Source organism: Lepidochelys olivacea, assembly GCF_965140295.1.
Source record: "Lepidochelys olivacea isolate rLepOli2 genome assembly, chromosome: 4".
Taxonomy (NCBI): Eukaryota; Metazoa; Chordata; order Testudines; family Cheloniidae; genus Lepidochelys; species Lepidochelys olivacea.
Genome location: NC_140414.1, coordinates 42,306,985 through 42,327,549, shown reverse-complemented (window position 1 = coordinate 42,327,549; position 20,565 = coordinate 42,306,985). Strand labels below are relative to the sequence as shown.

Below are 20,565 nucleotides of genomic sequence, written 5' to 3'. Positions count from 1 at the left end.
GTTGCCGGCTTCAGACTAGACAACTTTCTTGGGCCTACAGTTCTTCACCAGGTCAGTGACAGGTGTGGCTATCATGGTGAAGCTGGGTATGAATCATCTATAGTAGCCAGACAGATCCAGAAATTGTCTAACTTGCCTCTTTGTTGATGGGATAGGGCATTCTGTCAAGGCCTGGAGCTTCCTGATTAAAGGCCTAAGTGTGCCTTTCAATGGTGGTCCCAGACACATGAACTCATGAAAACCCAATCGGCACTTGTCTGGGTTTGCCATGAGGCTGACAACCTCCAGAGCCTGTAAGACTGTCACTGTATGCTCAAGGTATGTCTCCCAATAACCACTGTAAATGACTATATCATCTACGTAGGCTGCTGCATACTGGCTGTGCAGTCACAGGATTGTGTCCCTCACTTTTTGGAAGGTGGATGCAGCCCTGTGAAGGCTGAAGGGCATAGTCTTGAAGTGTTACAGGCCAAAAGGTGTTGCAAAGGACACTGTCACTTGAGACTCCTTGTTAGAGGGATCTACTGGTAGCCTTTGATCAGATCTAGGGTTGAGATCTATTGTGGAGGCTGCCAATCACTCTAATAACTAATTGCCTCGGAGCATGGGGATATGCATCAAATGTCAATGGGGGAGGCAACAAATGTGGATATCACATTTACCTTCCTAAAGTCAATACAAAACCGAGTCATTCCATCAGTCTTGGACACTAGGATGATGTCAACAATGCTCTGCCAGCCATTATGAGATTCCTCTTCCACACCAAGGTCCGACGTTGTCTGTAACACCTGAGGCCACTGATTCGTGGAGGGCGCACCACCGGCCCGTCTCACCCGCCCCGTTGGGGAGGTGGAGCATGAGCGTACGTGCTAGGACCCGAAAGATGGTGAACTATGCCTGGGCAGGGCGAAGCCAGAGGAAACTTTGGTGGAGGTCCGTAGCGGTCCTGATGTGCAAATCAGTCGTCCGACCTGGGCAGCTCTCCAACACCACTTTCTACAAGCCATTACCCTCTGATCCCACTGAGGGTTGCCAAAAGAAACTACACCATCTGCTCAAGAAACTCCCTGAAAAAACACAAGAACAAATCCGCACAGACACACCCCTGGAACCCCGACCTGGGATATTCTATTTGCTACCCAAGATCCATAAACCTGGAAATCCTGGACGCCCCATCATCTCAAGCATTGGCACCTTGACAGCAGGATTGTCTGGCTATGTAGACTCCCTCCTCAGGCCCTACACTACCAGCTCTCCTAGCTATCTTCGAGACACCACTGACTTCCTGAGGAAACTACAATCCATCGGTGATCTTCCTGAAAACACCATCCTGGCCACTATGGATGTAGAAGCCCTCTACACCAACATTCCACACAAAGATGGACTACAAGCCGTCAGGAACAGTATCCCCGATAATGTCACAGCAAACCTGGTAGCTGAACTTTGTGATTTTGTCCTCACCCATAACTATTTCACATTTGGGGACAATGTATATCTTCAAATCAGCGGCACTGCTATGAGTACCCGCATGGCCGCACAGTATGCCAACATTTTTATGGCTGACTTAGAACAACGCTTCCTCAGCTCTCGTCCCCTAATGCCCCTACTCTACTTGTGCTACATTGATGACATCTTCATCATCTGAACCCATGGAAAAGAAGTCCTTGAGGAATTCCACCACAATTTCAACTATATCCATCCCACCATCAACCTCAGGCTGGACCAGTCCACACAAGAGATCCACTTCCTGGACACTACAGTGCTAATAAGCAATGGTCACACCACCCTAGACCGGAAATCTACTGACCGCTATTCCAACCTACATGCCTCCAGCTTTCATCCAGACTATACCACACAATCCATCATCTACAGCCAAGCTCTACGATACAACCGCATTTGCTCCAACCCCTCAGACAGAGACAAACACCTACAAGATCTCTATCAAGCATTCTTACAACTACAGTACCCACCTGCTGAAGTGAAGAAACAGATTGACAGAGCCAGAAGAGTACCCAGAAGTCACCTACTACAGGACAGGCCCAACAAAGAAAATAACGGAACGCCACTAGCCATCACCTTCAGCCCCCAACTAAAACCCCTCCAACGCATCATCAAGGATCTACAACCTATCCTGAAGGACGACCCATCACTATCACAGATCTTGGGAGACAGGCCAGTTCTTGCTTACAGACAGCCCCCCAACCTGAAGCAAATACTCACCAGCAACCACACACCACACAACAGAATCACTAACCCAGGAACCTAACCTTGCAACAAAGCACATTGCCAACTGTATCCACATATCTATTCAAGGGACACCACCATAGGGCCTAATCACATCAGCCACACTATCAGAAGCTCATTCACCTGCACATCTACCAATGTGATATATGCCATCATGTGCCAGCAATGCCCCTCTGCCATGTACATTGGCCAAACTAGACAATCTCTACGTAAAAGAATCAATGGACACAAATCAGACGTCAAGAATTATAACATTCAAAAACCAATTGGAGAACACTTCAATCTCTCTGGTCACTTGATTACAGACCTAAAAGTTGCAATTCTTCAACAAAAAAACTTCAAAAACAGACTCCAACAAGAGACTGATGAATTGGAATTAATTTGCAAACTGGATACAATTAACTTAGGCTTGAATAGAGACTGGGAGTGGATGGGTCATTACACAAAGTAAAACTATTTCCCCATGTTTATTCCCCCCCTCCTCCGCACTGTTCCTCAGACGTTCTTGTCAACTGCTGGAAATGGCCCACCTTGATTATCACTGCAAAAGGTTCCCTCCCCCGCCCCCCGCAGCCCCCTCCCCGCTCTCCTGCTGGTAATAGCTCACCTTAAGTGATCACTCTGGTTACAGTATGTATGGTAACACCCATTGTTTCATGTTCTCTATGTATATAAATCTCCCCACTGTATTTTCCACTGAATGCATCCGATGAAGTGAGCTGTAGCTCACGAAAGCTCATGCTCAGATAAATTTGTTAGTCTCCAAGGTGCCACAAGTACTCCTTTTCTTTTTACCTGATGTACAGTGTCTCACATATTCCTGGGCATGGGATGGTGGCTTTCCCATACCTTCACTTGACTAACTTCAGTAAATACTTCCTTAGTATAATACATGAGTTAGGTTTAAATACAAAAACATGTTTTGATAAACTTATTTTTTTCTTATGTTTTCCAGCACATTTAAGTCATTTTTTTTAACTAATAAAAACAATTTTAAAATGCTGGGTTTGTACATTTTTAATTGAATTTTACACTCTGTCTAAATGCAGCTTGACGCAAATCTTAAGTAAATATTATTTTCTACTAAGTAAGAAATGCATTCTAACCTAACAGATGTAAAAATTAAGAATGTACATACATATAAGTTAAACTCTAGAAATGCCTAAATAAATACCTATATAGTATATCCTATTTAGCAAAAAGAAATATCAAATTTAGTATAAATGTTATATTTGATTGCATATCAACATGTTTTATGGTTATCAGCTAATGAGACTGAACCTTTATTTAGAAAAATAATTAAAAATTACAAATGCAAAACAAGATTAAAAATCAATTATTTAAATAAAGGTTTCCTGCTTGCTGACTAAAATCAGTGATGTATCCTGGTCTCCCATGTTTCAAAGGAAATATTAGCTCCAGCAGAAGCCAGATATGTTTTTTTAACTCATTTCCTCAAGGTTCACATATATTCTGTTCATAGAGACTGTCAAGGCAGTCCTCTCCTTTCCCTATATGAGTAGTATTTATTATAGCCAGCATTTCACAAAGAAGCAGATATTATGACCTTGCTTTGCTCTTTTTTATATTTGTCGATGTTCCTGGTTTCTACACAAGACTATATTATTGAAGAGTGAGGAGTTTAAGTGTGTAATAATCCTTTACTAAAGTTCTATCTGTACACTTGGAATAAGCACTTATGGCTCCAACCATTATTATTATATGGAAAAAAAATCTTTTTTATCCTTCACAGACAAAAATGGTATTGTGCTGACACTACTGTGTGAGCTTTGTTCAGTTTGATTTTCTAATTAGCTATTCTTAGCTGGTTTAAATGTTAAATGCACAGCTGTGACTATGGGGTGAGGTCCCAGCTGGCAGTAACCAGTGGTGCCTAATACTGAGCTTTGTTTCAAATAAACAAAGTTCACATATAAAAACATAACTGAGTTTAAATATCAGAAGCTTTCCCTATTCAGCTCGTAGATTCAAATGTGTAGTAGCAACAATGTCTGCTCTCTGAATACGGCTGTGGACAATCATTCTTTAACGGAAACACATACACACTATGTGATATTTTATATAATTTTAAAATGCTAAAATATTGTTTACAGCAGAGGAAAAAAACAGATTTAATTTAGAAAGTACAATTAAAGTAATTTTCAGTAACAAGTTGTCAGTTAATCTATAGTTATTTTATTTTTATCAATTCCTAAGCAAAGAACAAGTAGCACAATGGAGGAGGAGGGGCTACAATAATACAAATAAGAAACAATAATAAAGAAGTATATAGATGGCTGTATTTTTTTTTAAGTTTTTCCTAGTGTCCTAACTTTCCTGGTGTATTCTAAATCAGTGAAGCTTGCATTTGTTTAAATGCGGCACTGTGAAATGCAAGTTTTTCCACTGGTTGCCTGGGTGTTGCTGAACAAAACTGGGCCCTATCGTGTAAGCCAAAAGAGGAAACCATTCCTGATTCAAAATAAGCATGAGCTACAAAAAGAATAGTGGCTAAGGGTCCAGAGTTTGGGGTATCTAAGTGTTCAGGAAAGTGTTATGATTTCAAGCACATTACATACTCAGAGGTGGTATATCATTTGACTATGCAGAGAAAGAGGGGCATTATTCCATTATTTTGTTATTGTGAGGCGGGATGTGGAAAGAAGAAAAGGTCAGGAGAAGATGGTGTGTGTATATGGTACCTGTGGTCAACGTATGAATTTCTCTCCACATCCATATCCTTCTATCCTGTTTTGATGATGTCTCCCACCAGACATCTTCAGAGGCTAGCATTTTGGGCACTTCCATCCCACTATAGAAGCACACAAAATACAGCAGTAGAGGAGTACAACAACATCTGCTGTTCTGCCTCTTGTTCCCATGTGCTACTTAATTTTTAAGTATCAGTGAAATTAATACAGTCTGCTTTCTTTTTTTATTTAATTCTTGCCAGTCAGGTCCCTCCGGGACACCCTATTTCCCAGGAGGATATACTCTTGTCCCAATTAATTTCATAAAGTAAGTTAAACTCTGGAACCTTTCATCTTTTCCCACAGATATTTAATCAGTCTTAAACAAAAACTGAAACCACTTTTCTGGGTGTACTTTCTAGTTTATAAGTCCAGGTGCAGAAACCAACAAGGCCCTACACTTGGATGCTATTCTTCAGTGATTACTCAGTACTAACTTGTTTGGACCTTGATTTGCACCAGTTTTTCCTTTTTTCATCCCTCTTCCCGTTCCCTTTTCTCACAAGCACCTCACTGCCTTCACCCAGCCTTTGCAGCTCCTAAAAATAAAATCAAGGACCAAAAGAATTTATGTTTTTACAATATCATTGAATGTGTTTCTCTCAACCAAGAATCTCATATGACCTACTACCCTGCAGGGTTTGGTGCTACTCTTGGACAAGAAAGGAGACACCATTAAGATGTCATTAATTCCTATCCTATCAGTGGAATTTATAATTAAATTCAAAAAATAATGTTAAAATGACATTAAACATCCAACTTGACACAGAAAAGAACTCAGCTAAAACTTTTACAGTACCCTTAACAGTTGTTCATTGTAGTTCATGTGAGGTGTAACAAGTCACTGTTCTGAAAGCCATTCATTAGGCACACATTCAGTGAGCACCAGATTGGAGTCCTCTTGTCTTTTACAAATCTAAGACAACTCATATGTAGTATTATGCTGACATTCATTTGTATGGAGTAACTGAAAATGGTTTGAAACAAACGTTAGATGTTCAAAGAAAATGTTATTTGTAAGGACTTCTGTGAGTACTTATATTTTATCTAATAATGAAGTTGGAGGTGAAGTACTTCTTTAGAAATGCTGGGTGAAATCCTGGACTCACTGAAGACAATAGGAAAATTCCCATCAATTGTAATGTGGCCAGGATGTCACCCACTATATTATCAGCGTTTCTCAAACTATGGGGCAGGACTTCCAAGAGTGGCGCAGGAATGTGTCAAGGGAGGGCTGTGTGCTTTTTACATTTTTTTTTTTTTAAAGAGCTCTGGCTGTTAGCCCTGGGTGGCTGGGGCTCATGCAGAAGGGCCATGCACAGCCCGGAGGCAGGGAATAAAGGGGACAGCTAGAGCCCTGCCACCCAGGTTCAGGCTCTCCTTCCCCTCCCGCACGCCATTCCCTCACCAGGAGGCAGCTCAGGCTCAGGCTCTCCTTCCCCCGGCCCCCAAGGGAGGTGGTGGGGCTCTGGTAGCCCCGGTGTGGCAGCAGCAGAGCAGAAGTTAAGGGTAGCAAATGTGGCACTAAGTCTGCTGTGAAAAGTGATGACAAATACCAGTTTTCACATTGTCTCCCATACTTCTGCACTGCTGCTAGCATAACGCTACCTTCAGAGCTGGGCGCCTGGCTAGCAGCCCCTGCTCTCGGCTCTGCCTTCAGAGCTGTGTGGCAGTATATGTACTTGGGGGAGGAGAGTAAACAACTACTGACACAAAGAAGGGGGGGCCTGATCAAATAAGTTTGAGAACCACTGCACTATATTAATCTTAGATGTATCACTATTTAATATGCATTCTTATTTGTATATCTGTTATATTGAAAATGTAAAAAAAAGACTTTTTTTAAATCTAATTTTACTTTTTTAATCTCTAGACCTTTTATAAAAATGGTTTTTCACTGCAAAATTAAATAAACCATTTTTAAACAAAAAATAAAAATGGAAAAACAAATTCTGTCATGTGTAACCATAATGAATTTGACCCACATTGAGCATCTGCAAGTTTGAACCCTGAATTTTCAGGTCTCAGCACAGATCTCTACTTCTTGAGCTAACGGAGTACCTATTTTATGCTACTACATATGGACCAGCTGCCACAGGGATACTTTATGAACAAATTTGCCAGTGGCTCACATGACTATTTGCTAGACAGCAGTAGAGTACTAGAAATTAGGAATCTTAAATTCTGTTCCAGGGTTTCACAGAGGATTGTGGTCTATTGGTTAGGTCATTAGCTGCAGCCATCATAGCCAAGCCCATATTACACGCATTCACTTGGAGATGCAATGTGGCTGAGAGGACAAGAGATTAGTCTGACATATTAGAGATACAGGATCTAGTGTCAGCTTTGCTTGCAGTAACCTTGTGCAACCTCTGTCAATTTATCTGTAAAAGAGAGGAATGATATTTGAGTGCTTCTGCAGGTAAGGCTTGAGGCCTTGTCAATAATAATGTATCTGTAGTGCACTGAAATATAAACAACAGTCAGTAGATTTGATATCAGATTGGGTAGACTTCTGGTGCCTAACTCAGGGTACTTTTTCTTTAGGCTTCAGGGTTATTTGGACAGGTGTTGGACTGGTCATCTATGGAACATTGCCTGACTTAGCAGAGCAGTGGAACAGACAGCTGAAATGCAGATATCAGCTGAAATGCAGATTTCCCACAGCAAATTTAGCTGAAATGCAGATTTCCCACAAAATCCATAAACTTGAGAACTCTATTTTCAAATGACAAGTGAGAAAGGAGTATCTGGAGACATGGAAATTATGACAGCAAGGAAGTGATCGTATTAAGGTTCTGGGTTCTAAGATTAAACCAACAACCAGAACCAGTGAGTGCAGCAGATCAGAATGGGGCAATTGGTGGGGAGATATTTTATATGGAAATTTATTTTAAGAGGAGGTAATGGGGGGGGGGCACATCATGCAGTACAGCACCTACAATGTCTCCATAAGCTTCCATCAGAATTCTTATAAAATCCTTATTTCAAGTACTAATTCCCCCCGCCCCCTCAATTAATGAAAATCACATATACATCTTGTTAAACCACAGACCAGGGGTTCCCAAACTTGGTTCGTGGCTTGTTCAGGGTAAGCTCCTGGCAGACTGCGAGACGCTTTGTTTACCTGAACGTCTGCAGGTACGGTCACTCGCAGCTCCCAGTGGCTGCGGTTTCTGACTATAAGGATTAAGTATTGGAAAGTGTTTTTCTGAATGGATTCCAAAACTACTGATCTACAGGTAAAAAGAATGTTAAAATAACAGAGCTTATTAGGCACAAAACATCCTTCATCCTTGATATGTAGTGATCCTCCTTCAGAAATGTAAAGATAGGCACTCAGTTTTATAAGCTACAATAGAAATGAGAGATCTTACTTACTCAGATAAAAGCTTGTCATTTTTCTAGGATTTTTCCTCCCTCTCACAGCAGCACATAACTGCATTCAACCCAACAAGAAAGCTACTTCAAAATCAGCTAGTTTTATATATATATTACTTTAGATTCAGGAACCTTCAGGATCTTTGAAGCTCTAAAATTTAAACTCAGATTAAAAATATTATTTTGTGTTAAATTAATGCTGCTATATAATTAAATGGCAAATTTATGTGTTAAATGAAATATATTTAAATAATTCATTTTTTCTTTTTTGATGTATATTGATATATATGACTGTAGTTTGTGATTATATGTTAGTTAATAGAGATCATCTCATAATGTTAATAATATGAAAACCTAAATTTGGGGACTGCTTGAGAGAAGCCTGCACTCTCCATATAATCTACAGTCTCTGTACACTTAAGTGAGCATATATGAAATCCATTATGATCCTTTAGCTGTAGATAAGCTCCCTGACCATTCTCAATGTCCTTTTCTTTCAGTATGAATTTGATACTTCTAATTAGTGGTCCTTATACCTGACTAAGAATACTAAAGAGGAGTAAACTTAGACTCCTACATTCATTCAAGGACATCTCTTATCTTACTGATTAATGGATAACTAACACAGTCTGTTTTAAAAGAATGTCATAATTCAGAATTTTCCATTGTTTATTTTATTTAATATTAACCAATGTCATTGAACTTAAGAAGTTCCCCCTGAAAGAAGTAGAATGAGAGTGAGAAAAGGGGAAGGGAAAAGGTTATCTATTAGTTTGCCACACTGTATTACCATTATCAGCATGGAATCACTATATGAGTATTACTGTAGAGATCCTGTTGATTCAGTGATGTCTTTAATGACTGGACTTTTTTTTCTGTCTTTAGCTGTGATGATTTAAGAATGAATCTACTCACATTGCCCTCAACAGGATACTCTACTGTACGTGTGATAATGTAAGTTTATGAACGACTCTTCCCACTATACAACCTGTTTATTATAAAAAAAAAGAATAGCATATGAAGCAATTTTATATGGTACAGAATGAGATCAAGAATCAGCTTGTTGAGACTCCTAAGATAGACAACATAAGGGTTAACCTCCAAACTGGAGGTTTTATAAATGGGCATCTGTAATTCAATATGTTTAGAACCGGTTATATTTTACAGAAATTCAAATCAACCGCTCCACATTGCAAAGCAGCAAAGGTATTCTGTACGTAGCTACAAATTAGATATTTCCTAGACATACTTAAAAGAAGACACAACACAAGTGGAGAAGAACCAATTAGAATGTATAACCCAGATAATACTCTATCTCTATTGCACATCTTCTTTAGTCTATATTCTGGACTCCAGATATTAAAATTCCTTGTACGGATAATAATTGACGAAAAGTATTTGAAAATCCTTTGAAGTGTCTATTTGCAACAATTACAAAGAAATACTTTGTGCAACATAGATTTTTCTGTTTTCAGCCAAATTAATCCAGATCGATATTTAAGACAGTTTAAATGCCACTATTAATCAGACTCTCTCAGCATTACTTATGGAGCTGTCAATACATGCACTGGGCATTGATCCACCTTATATGTTCTAAGATAGTAATTCACACAGGTGGACCATATAACTTTCACTCACCTAGGTCAGTGGTTTTCAATCTTTTTGCATTTGTGGACCCCTAAAAAAATGTCCAGTAGAGGTGTGTACCCCTTTGGGAATTTTAGAAACAGTCTGCGGATCCCCAGGGGTCCACGCACCACAGGTTGAAAAATCACTGACCTAGGTGAACAGTCACTTACATGAGCAGTCTCACTGACTTCCATGGGACTGCTGTATCAGTAAGTGCTCACCAACATGAAGGAGGATTGAAAGATCTAGCCCTCAGTGTTTAACCCTTTATTATACATGCTGGCCAACATCCCTAGCTAGTAAAATCGAGCACAGCTTCATTGCAGCAAATTGATTTTTAATTACTATCTTTAATATTAATAATTTGTAAAATGAAAGACCAAATTAAGCACAGTGAGGGCCAAACTGGCCTTTCCTGCACGGGGCAATAATGTAGTATAAGGCATGGCAGGTAGTAATGCTGAGGGGGAAAAGCAGCCTCTACAGAGCTACTACTCATTTCCCATGGAAACTGGACAAAACCTGGGGAGACAGACATGGTGATAGATAGGGGGTTAAATCAAGGTACAGAGGAAAGATTGAAAAAAATGGATTTGTTTAGTCTGGAGAAGAGAAAACTGAGTGGGGACATAACAGATTTCAAGTACATAAAAGGTTGTTACAAGGAGAAGGGTGGGAAATTGTTCTCATTAACCACTGAGGACAGGACAAGAATCAATGGGCTTAAATTATAGCATGGGAGGTTTAGGTTATACTTTAGGAAAAACTTCCTAACTGTCAGTGTAGTTAAGCACCGGTACAAATTGCCTAGGGAGGTTGTGGAATCTCCATCATTGGAGGTTTTTAAGAACAGGTTAGACAGACACCTTCAGGAATGGTCAAGTTATTACTTAGTCCTACCTTGAGTGCATGGGACTGGACTAGATGACCTATTGAGGTTCTCCTTTCCGTTCTACACCTCAATGATTCTACTCCCCCAGCTACAAAGAAGGGGAAAATCAGATAGTAGATTGTGATTTGGAGTTACACTCGGCTTACAGTGTTACTCTTGGGATAGTGCAGTTGTAACACAGACAGATCCCGGTCAGCAGCGGGCAGGATTGAACCGGGGGCCTCTAGAGCTTAGTGCATGAGCCTCTACCGCATGACCTAAAAGACAAGTGGCTGTTAGCTATGGCTGTAGAGCAGATTCATTTAACTCTCTCTCTAAGTGGTCACAGCGCCACTAGATGGGACAAGACACCACATCCTGGAGGTGTGTGGGTTATACAGTGACATGCTGCCCCACAAATGGGGCTTGTAGCAACTAGCAAAGTCACAATGTAATATAGCTTTTTCCTTTACTTCAGCTACCTCATAAACATTTGGTACTTCTGATTTCCATGCAACTTTTTTTGTTTTGTTTGTTATCTTGAAAGCCATTTTTTTAGTAGATGATAATTGCACTGGCATTAAATCAAGGACTGTAATTACATGAACCAAAGTAATGAAGGTTTATATTAATTCCTGACCAAGTGCAAAATGAACTACTAGATCACGTGGAGTTAAGAATAATGCTTCTGTGATTACTTTAATGACTAGACCTTTGTTCTTTCTTTAGCCCTCACTATTTAAAAAATAGTCTACTCCTTTTCCCCTCCACAGGTTGTTGTAAATTGTTTTTGTGAGTTTAAAAGCACTGTTACATTTATTAGTTTTTTTCTAACTATTAAATGGCAGCATATTGATCAACCAATAATTTACTTGTGGCCCATATTCTAGGCAGTAGCATTATGTGGAGAAGAATCTATTTAGATAAGAGAATATTAAACACGCACATTAAGGAAAACGCAACCTCCCAACTTTGTGTTGCTTTTGCATTCTTTAATATTCTATACATGAAATATTAACTGCCCAACAAAACTCAAGAAAGAGAAGATGAATATTGCTTTAGTTCACAAAACTAAATATATATGAATACAATAAGTATTTGCTACATCCTATACTACTCATAGATTTATTATAGTGTTTCCAACTCTCACTATTTTATTATCAGTTTTGTCATATTTGATGTTTGCCTTAATGCTCCTGTTCCTGAAGTCATGGAATACCAGCTTTCTTTTAAAAAATAGTAATTTTTTAGTCCTTATGGTTGCAGAATAAAACTTGAAAATGTGACCCAAGTGTACCAGAAGACAATCAAAAAGAACCTCAAATGTACCATTAAAATGACCCCCCTCATTATTTTAAGCTAGTTTCATGATTTTGAGGAGTCCGACTCATGGTTTTTGAACATTTTAGGTTGGCAATATCATATTTATGCTTTGTGGTTACTTCAGTCACTGCAGATCAGAAAGCACATTATCTCTTGATTTCTAGTGTGTCTGGTAATATATATATGCTCTTCCTCATGAATTTCTCAGTTTCCCATCGTATTATCTACCAATCAATCACATCTTATAAATAACAAATTATTTCTTGGGGAAATCTTTACTTCTGTCTGAAAATCCAAATTTGAAAAAAATCTCACCTCACTTTCCAAAGAAAAAAATTTCTAAAGCTTCAATTTTATCCTCATTGAACAAAATTTAGCTGTTTTTTGGAGTCTGCTAAACCCACATTGTAAATGCCAAAATGCCTCCTCATCTAGATTATGTTTTATTTTCATTAAGGCTGAAACAATTCTAAAACATTTCTGTTCTAAGGTAGGGTTATGTTTGTCTCAGATTAGTGCACTTGTGTTTCTCTGGCCAGAAGTGTGGGATGTAAAAGACTAGATACTGTACCTACCTAGAGATTTTTTTAAAAAGAAAGCATTTGTTTAATCCATGTAGATATATGAAAATGAGGAAAGAATCCCAACAGGCCTTGTGGAAAGCATTTAACGTACGTATTAAAAGATTATCACTAGTAAAATACTGTGTATAACTCTGGTGTCCACACTTGGAAAAGCATGTTAAAAACTGGAGCGTGTTTTAGAGAAGAGCTACAAAAATTATTTGAGGACTGAAAAATATACCTCACAATAGAATACGATAATCTATTCAGTTTATCTAAGGAAATAAGGAGGCAAACTTGATCATAGTCTGTAAGTACCTACTCAGCCAGAAGATAGCTGATATTATTAAGCCAGCTGAGAGAGGCATTAACAAATGAAATGGCTTGAAGTTGAAACTAGAAAAATTCAAATTTGAAATAAGATGCAATTTTTAACAATGAGGGTCATAACTCATAACAAATTACTCATGAGAATTCATCATCACTTGGAGTCTTAAGACTGAAACTGGATGTCTTTCTAAAAGAAAATATTTAATTCAACCACAAGTTATTAGACTCAATAGTGTTCACTTAATCAATAGAGTTCACTTACGTAGAAGAGAAGAATAGTTTCCTTCACTCCAGGAATTACTGGATGAAACTCTATGACCTGTGTTGTGCTGGAGGTCAAACTAGGTGACCATAAGGGGCCTTTCTAACCTTACACTTTAGGACTTTATTACAAATTTAATTCAAACTCAAAAGATGCCTTTTAGCACAGCAACTGATTTTGGAAAAGAAATTAAAATCACGTTAACGAAACCTGATAACTAATGCCCCCCTCCCCCCCCAAAAAAGTTCAAGGTGAATAAATTCAATTGCAACATTTATAAGCAAATGAAGTACTGCACACGGCATAAACTTAATATTTTTCTTTGGTTTTAGAACCAAATAGATCCAGACCTACATTTAAGATGTTCTATATGCGATTAGCAATCACCCTCAGTTTTCACTGTTTGTAGAGCTGTTTTTACATACCCAATTTTGGGCACTGAGTCACCTTTTTACATGTTGCAAGCTGGCCATTCATTCAGTTTTAAACCATTATTGCACACAGTGGGATAGGAGCAACTCAATTGTATTGACTTAGACAATCCTGTAGGGGGCAAGAGGATTATCCTAGGTCTATTAAATATGCCAATGAAGCCCACATTACTTATGTGGCAACATTAAGCCTATAGCTGCCTTTAGGCACACAAATCTCAAAATTCTGGCCAAATTAAATAAGCTTCACAACTCTCCTTTTCCCTCCCTTCCAATATTGCATGCAAACATGCCCATTTTTCTAACTGACGACTGGTTCAACATCAGACAGCTGAATTCTGTAACATCCAGGTAATGGTCTGTTCCTGTAGGCCTCCTATATCTCTGAGCAGCACAGAGGCTGTGAGATAACATGATCAGGACTGTAATGCACATGTATTATTCTTTGCTGCATGAAGTTCCGAGCTCACAATTTAGTGCTCCCCAATATAACAGATCACAAATGAGTTGGTTTCACTATACAACCTTTCCACCATTAATAAAACAAACCTTGTCAACTGAATTTCCTACAGCTGTGCAACTAATGTTAAAATGTATATGTCTAAATTGGGATCTACACTTGAACATTAAAAGTGGTATTTGAGGGGGTAAATAAGTGCCTATTTTAAGAACACAGATTTGGACACTGGACCCAACTATAAGGCCCACAGGTCTAGAAGCCACACCTGTAGTGCTACCAAGCAGCTGACATCTCTAGCCTACCACCCAGCAGCAGCTGTAACTAGTTTGCATGCCACTTCCCATGATCCACTGAGGACACAATCCATGGGCAGTTCTACCTCAATAATTTGACAGACAGCAGCCCCATGGCTCCTGATTGGCTCCCTGCCAGATATAAACCTAAGGAGCATCCCAGGAACTGTCCAGGCTACAGTGTGGATCTCTGGGGCTTCCATGACAGTTCCTTGCTCTTGAATTCCTGGCTTGATTTGGACTTCACCTCCTGACTTGGACCCTGAAACCTGACTCAGAGTCAGACCCTTAGTATTGGCCCTGGCCTGGACCTGACAATGAACTCCACTGCTACTTCCAGCCTCAGGTTTGCCCTTGCCCCGGACTGCCCTTATTGGGATCCTGACTCCAACTCTCAGGGCCACTCTAATGCCTCAGAGCCACTGAGAAGCTGATATATGATAAGTGACTCCTGGAGGATTCCTCAGGAATCACAGGTGGCACAAATCCAAAGTAGCAGCTCTACACCACTACCCTCCCAACATCCCACGTAAAAGTTCATTCTAGAAGAAATTGCCAGGAAGTTCCTATATCCAATAACTCCGCAGGTGCGTGCCTGGTTCCTTGGAGTTATGGGCATCTGTGCATACTTTACAGAAGCTTTGAAGCTACTGTAAATTATGCTAGAAATCAGCCTCGTCACTGGAGTAGAGCTACCTCTGCCCCCGGCCTTATGTTTTTGCTCTGAATGTATCTCAGTTGCAACAGAGGATCTAGATCTCTAATTTAGGTATCCAAGTTCTTAAGATGGACTATATATTATAGATGTTTTGCAAAAATGTATGCCGAGGCATCAAAGAGACTTTCCCTATTTTCAGTTGGTTGCCTTTCTTGTGAATCCAAAGAGGTGCTGGAGTCTTTTTCTCTCACTCTCTCAATCTTTGAATACATTAATAATTACTAATGGAGTTCAAAATAACTCTTTAAATCAATCATGTGAAATGTTAAAATAGTTTACATATATGAACTTCAAAGCAATATTAAAAACATAAAGGATTATTTCATTAGTTTTCACAATATCCATAAATTATAGTTTGTTTTATGCAGGGCTATTACACAGAATCTTATCAACAGAAACGATTATATAAGGCTCTGTTTTCAATCTAGAAATCCTGAACAAGTTTCCTGTGCTGTAGTCCCATCTTTCCATATACTAGTTCCATGGGAGAAGCAACTGAGGGTGGTAACAGGAACATTAAATTCCTCTACCGCAATTCTGTATCCTTCCAGATATCCAATATTCTCTCCAGGCTAGCCAGCAGAATCCATTAACTGAACCACAATGACAATGCATGACAATGGTGACAATGCATATGTAAATCATTATATAAACAGCTTGTTGAAAAGTTTTGTTCTGCCTTTCAGTCATCCTGGTGTTACTAAACAGGGACATTCCTAGATATCATGTGTCAAGAGCACATGATGCACTCAAGTAATTACATTTAATTGCGAACTCTCAGGTCTCTGCGGCCAGTTTGCTAAAAATGATATTGGCTGTAGCACTGGCACTGTTTCTGTACGAAGTTTAGTTTTACTGTGTTTTGTGGTTGTATTTTATTTTATTCAGACTTCAAACTTTTACTCTGTCACTAGTTCTCACTTGTTTGGTTAGCTGTTCTGTCATGTTACCAACTTTTCTGATTCATACTTATATATATATATATATTAAAAAAAAAAAACAGGACATCCTCTATTCCCCTAGCTAACAGAATAATGTATAATAGATGACATACCAGCATCATGAAATTGGGAATAAGATGAAGTAGGATATTAATGAAATCTCTGTATGTAAAATTGTCCATCTGATCACATTTATCTCTCTGCTACATTCATTTCACTCAGTTAGGACTTCAGTTTCTAGCAGCCAAGCTATCACACATTGTGGTCCCTCTGCTGGATCATGAAACATCTACTTCAAAGCAGGAACAAGCATAAGAGAAGTGGAGAACATCTACATGAAAGAACAGCTTTTATGCTCAGAGTTTCTAGCTACAAAGTATTTTCATTTACTGTTATTGTGTATTTAACACAACATCAAAAACAAGTTTTAAATTTTTAAGATATTAGGTCACCATTTAACTTAAATACATTTCAAATTCATTAAGAAATAAGACTAATCCAGATATTACAAAAATGACCATAAAGCTCAGCAAACCTTACTTCTGGTAGAGGACTGGCCGGTTTGGTGAGGATACCTCCCACATAAACAACATTTGGTAGCGTGGGTCTTGGAAACTCTAGTGCTATATCTGTACACAGCATCCACAGGCTGGACTCATGAACCAAATCATACATCGACCGCTCTGGCACCACCTTGTGTTTCTGCATTATCCTTTCATATTTCGGCAGAACCAAAAAATTGACTCCAAATCTTGAAACCAGATAAATAACAGTGTTTTTAATCCTCTCTAGAAGGTTCATACGATCTGTGAGAAGTGAGTTAAATTCTGGAACGTAAGATAAAGGAGCCGGAGCACCTACTTCTGCTGGATACCAAAGGCCAGTGGAAAAAACAGCATATTTAACACCTAAAAGGTGAGCTATAACAAACCCACACATCTCATTAGGATCCACCAGCAACAAGTCAAATTTTTCCTGTTTCAAGACATGCATTAGGTTCTGGTTGCCCACAATCATGTCACAGTTTTTAGAATAATGATCCAGGATGTCAAACAGTTCCAGGGCTGTCAGTCTTCCAGAGAAAATACGCCTCATTTTGGACTGAAGAAAATCATCCGAGGTGCTGCTATTAAAGATCCCTGGGTAACGTTGGAGTCTATAGTGATCAGATGGAGGGATGTGTCTGCCCTCAGAGAGGAGGAACACTGTCTGGTGACCTTGCTCATGCAAGGCTGAGGCCAGGGCCTTGAAAATATATAGATGGCTTTCGAACATAATTGGCGGCACAACAACGATTTTGGCAGCCCTTGCTATCCCGACAGCGCCCCACAGGAGAATGAAAACTGGAGTGTAAGACTTCATAGCTGAAATGATAAAAGAAAAAAATTATTTCAACAGATTTCAATCCTACTTGTTTAGAGTTTGATAAACAAACATTACATGATTACATTTTCAAGGGTTTGCCATGATAACCTTTAGTATCATTTTATCCCAAAGTCTTTTTAGTAGCATTCACTGGGAACAAGATAGCTACTTAGTTTAAAAGATTCAGGTATTGTGTTTAGTTTCTTGTTAGGCTTTAATTTTTTTCTCTCTCTCTTTTCCCCTTCCATCTGGTTATACAGGTGAGCAAGCAATTTCTTCTGATATTGATACAGCTCCTGTATTATATGGCAGGAATGCTGATGAGGACAATGCAGCTGGTACCCTCCTGCAAGATACTGTGTGCATGGCTTCTGAATTATACATGGTATCCAACAGCAAGGGGAAACAAGAACTTAGTGTCCTCTGTAACCCAGATTGTCTGAGGCTTTGGAGCACTAGCATGCCTGCAGCCAGTTCATTTCAGTATTTTGGGTGAATTTAATATTCATAAAGGATTCAAAGACCTAGAGGCTAAACTCCTCTGTTTATCTACATAACAGGCACAGCTTGTGTAGTAGCACTACAGCCTTCCCCACCAACGTGCCTCAACCCTGTATCTAGAAGCACCATCTCTGCCAATGCACTCCTGACTCTCCCAGTTGAGAATTCCAACAATTGGGATGGCAGATTTTGAGATGCGCACTCATTACCATGAGAGCAACAATGCCTTTTGTGTATTTCCATTGTAAGCTCTTGGTGTCACAGTTGCCTGTAGCCTTCAAAAACTTTCTCCTGCATTTTCCAGGCCTGACCTCTGCTGAAGCTGACTTTATATTTTTTAGTTTTTAAGTTTGAGACAAAAATGGTTCAAGCTTTTCTCAGTAGGTGGAGAATATGAAAACTCACATACAAACTTTCCATACATATATTAATGTTATCTTTTAACAATGTTATAGTCCAAACAATAGCCCTCTCTGAAACAGAAGTACCTGTGAGTGTTGCAAATCAAAACTGATTATGATATGACTGAATTCTGAGCCTTTGAAAGTTATACTTTGCATGAATACAATTGTTATGCTTGTTTGAAATTTGCAGTAACATAGGAAGTTGATATGTACAAGTTTGCATTGCTAATTTAGTCCTTGATTCAACACATCTCAACTCCCCATGTTACTTCACCCTAACTCCTGGCCAGACCCTCCACCCCTATCAGCCATTCTCTGTGCAGACAGCATCACACCTGCCTAGGGCTCTGCAGCAATCACACATCCTTATCCCACCAGCTACATACTTAAGAAATGCATAGAGGAAACTGAGGCACTCACACAGTATTCAGAGAACACATTAAGAAGAGTCCCACTTCGTCACACTGGAGGAGGGGCAGCTCAGTGCAGAGAGAGACAAAAAGAATGGGCTAGAACCAGGGAGAAGGTAGGTACCCGCTGTGTGGGCATGGGCTTGGGGGGGGATCTTATTTACCCCCTCCCCAGCCCTGCTGTGCTTGCAGTTTAGCCCCAGCCCCTCCCTGCTCCAGGGACCAACCCTAGCTCCCGGCCCGCTGTGCTTTTGCCCCCAGCCCCTGCCTTGCTCCAGTCAGCAGGGACTAATCCTCCCCCGATGCCCCACTGTGCTCATCTTGCCCCTGACCCCAGCCTCGCTCCAGCTGGGGACCAATCCTTCCCCCCCACCATGCCCCACTGTCAGGGTGGATAAAAATCAGGGATTTAAAAAAAAATCAGATTTTTTTTTATAAAATGCTTTTTGAGGGGAAAAAACCTATCTAAAGATAGTTTTAATTAAGATACATTATATCTCATCATGCAATAGGGATTATAAATTCTAATTCTATAGAATGAGACAATATATTCATGTAATGTTTAAGAAAAGTTTTGTAAATGAGTTCTAATAGTTCATGGATTAGGGACCCAATTTTATGGGGTTCCACAGGCTTCTGTGTAGATTATTTAGGTTAATCTTTCTATCTACCCAATGGGACTCAGTGCTCAGTCCAGAAGATACCATCAGAGATGCTTCATTTTATAGTTCTGACACTGTGGATTTGTGTCTCCAGAGGTAACATGCTTGTTAACAGCAAAAATGTTTTAACATAAATAAATAATATATAGAGGTGAGAAATAACAGACCTCAACTCTATTGTCCCTCTGCAAATTTGTCAATCCCTTACCTCTCTCTAAAAGTGAAAAGTTTCAAAAAATTCAATGAATAGAAGATTTTGGGGGTGGAATAGATCTGGACAAGGAGAAGAAGTCTGGAGATAAATGTGAGAAGCTTTTCACATAGGCTTTTTTGTTAAAATATTATATGTTTGCTGTTGAAGAAAAAAATCCAGAATACTTAATGTTGTTGTTTTAGTTAAATAAAACAATTTAAATGTCTGTTTGGTGATGTTCTCCTCCTAATACAGCATGGCACAAAAATTCTCCAAATATTAATGATTAACCTGTTGAATTGGATAGTTGAATAGTTGAATAGTTCACCTCCCCATAACTTCATAAATATCTGCTTTAATTACCTTTGGTAAATGAAATAACCAAACAAACTCATCTGAGAAGTTTTCCAAATAAATCACTGTTTAAATATATAGTGTGTGTACATTCTAAAAATGAAACCTACATCATCTCTGAGTTGTGAAGAATATGTATTAAGGTTATAACAACCAACAAGAATGCACTTTTATGTAGAAAGCCATGATTAAATCGAGTCTTCCTGACTGGTGATTTAAATCATGATTTAAATCAAATCCACCCTTCCCACTTTGCTCTTGCCCCTGGCCCCTTAATTCCCACAAATATGTTTGGCGCCGGGCCCACAAAAAGTTAATCCGGTCCTGGAGAGAGAAGGTGTCACAAATGGGGAAGGACAGAGAGAGTGCCACTCCACTCATTTGATCCTCTATTAGCAGAAGGCTTTTGAATGCTTAACAGTGAGTAATATTACTCACTGGACGATCGAGATGCCAAATGCGCACTCAAGGACCATAAGG

At 39.3% G+C, this 20,565-nt stretch overlaps 1 protein-coding gene across 5 annotated transcripts in view; it reads right to left on the bottom strand.

The window, feature by feature from the left end:
* UGT8 (UDP glycosyltransferase 8) overlaps window positions 1-20,565 on the bottom strand; it is a 71,291-nt gene that overhangs the window by 28,874 nt on the left and 21,852 nt on the right. For 4 of the 5 annotated variants that reach the window (XM_084627529.1, XM_084627528.1, XM_084627531.1 and 1 more), the window contains exon 2: window positions 16,737-17,560. In XM_084627529.1, coding sequence (XP_084483655.1) covers window positions 16,737-17,558 — 822 coding nt within the window. In that variant the 5' untranslated portion in view covers window positions 17,559-17,560. Of the gene's footprint in view, window positions 1-16,736; window positions 17,561-18,886; window positions 18,944-20,565 lie in introns of those variants that run through there. The other variant, XM_084627532.1, reaches the window with a different exon arrangement.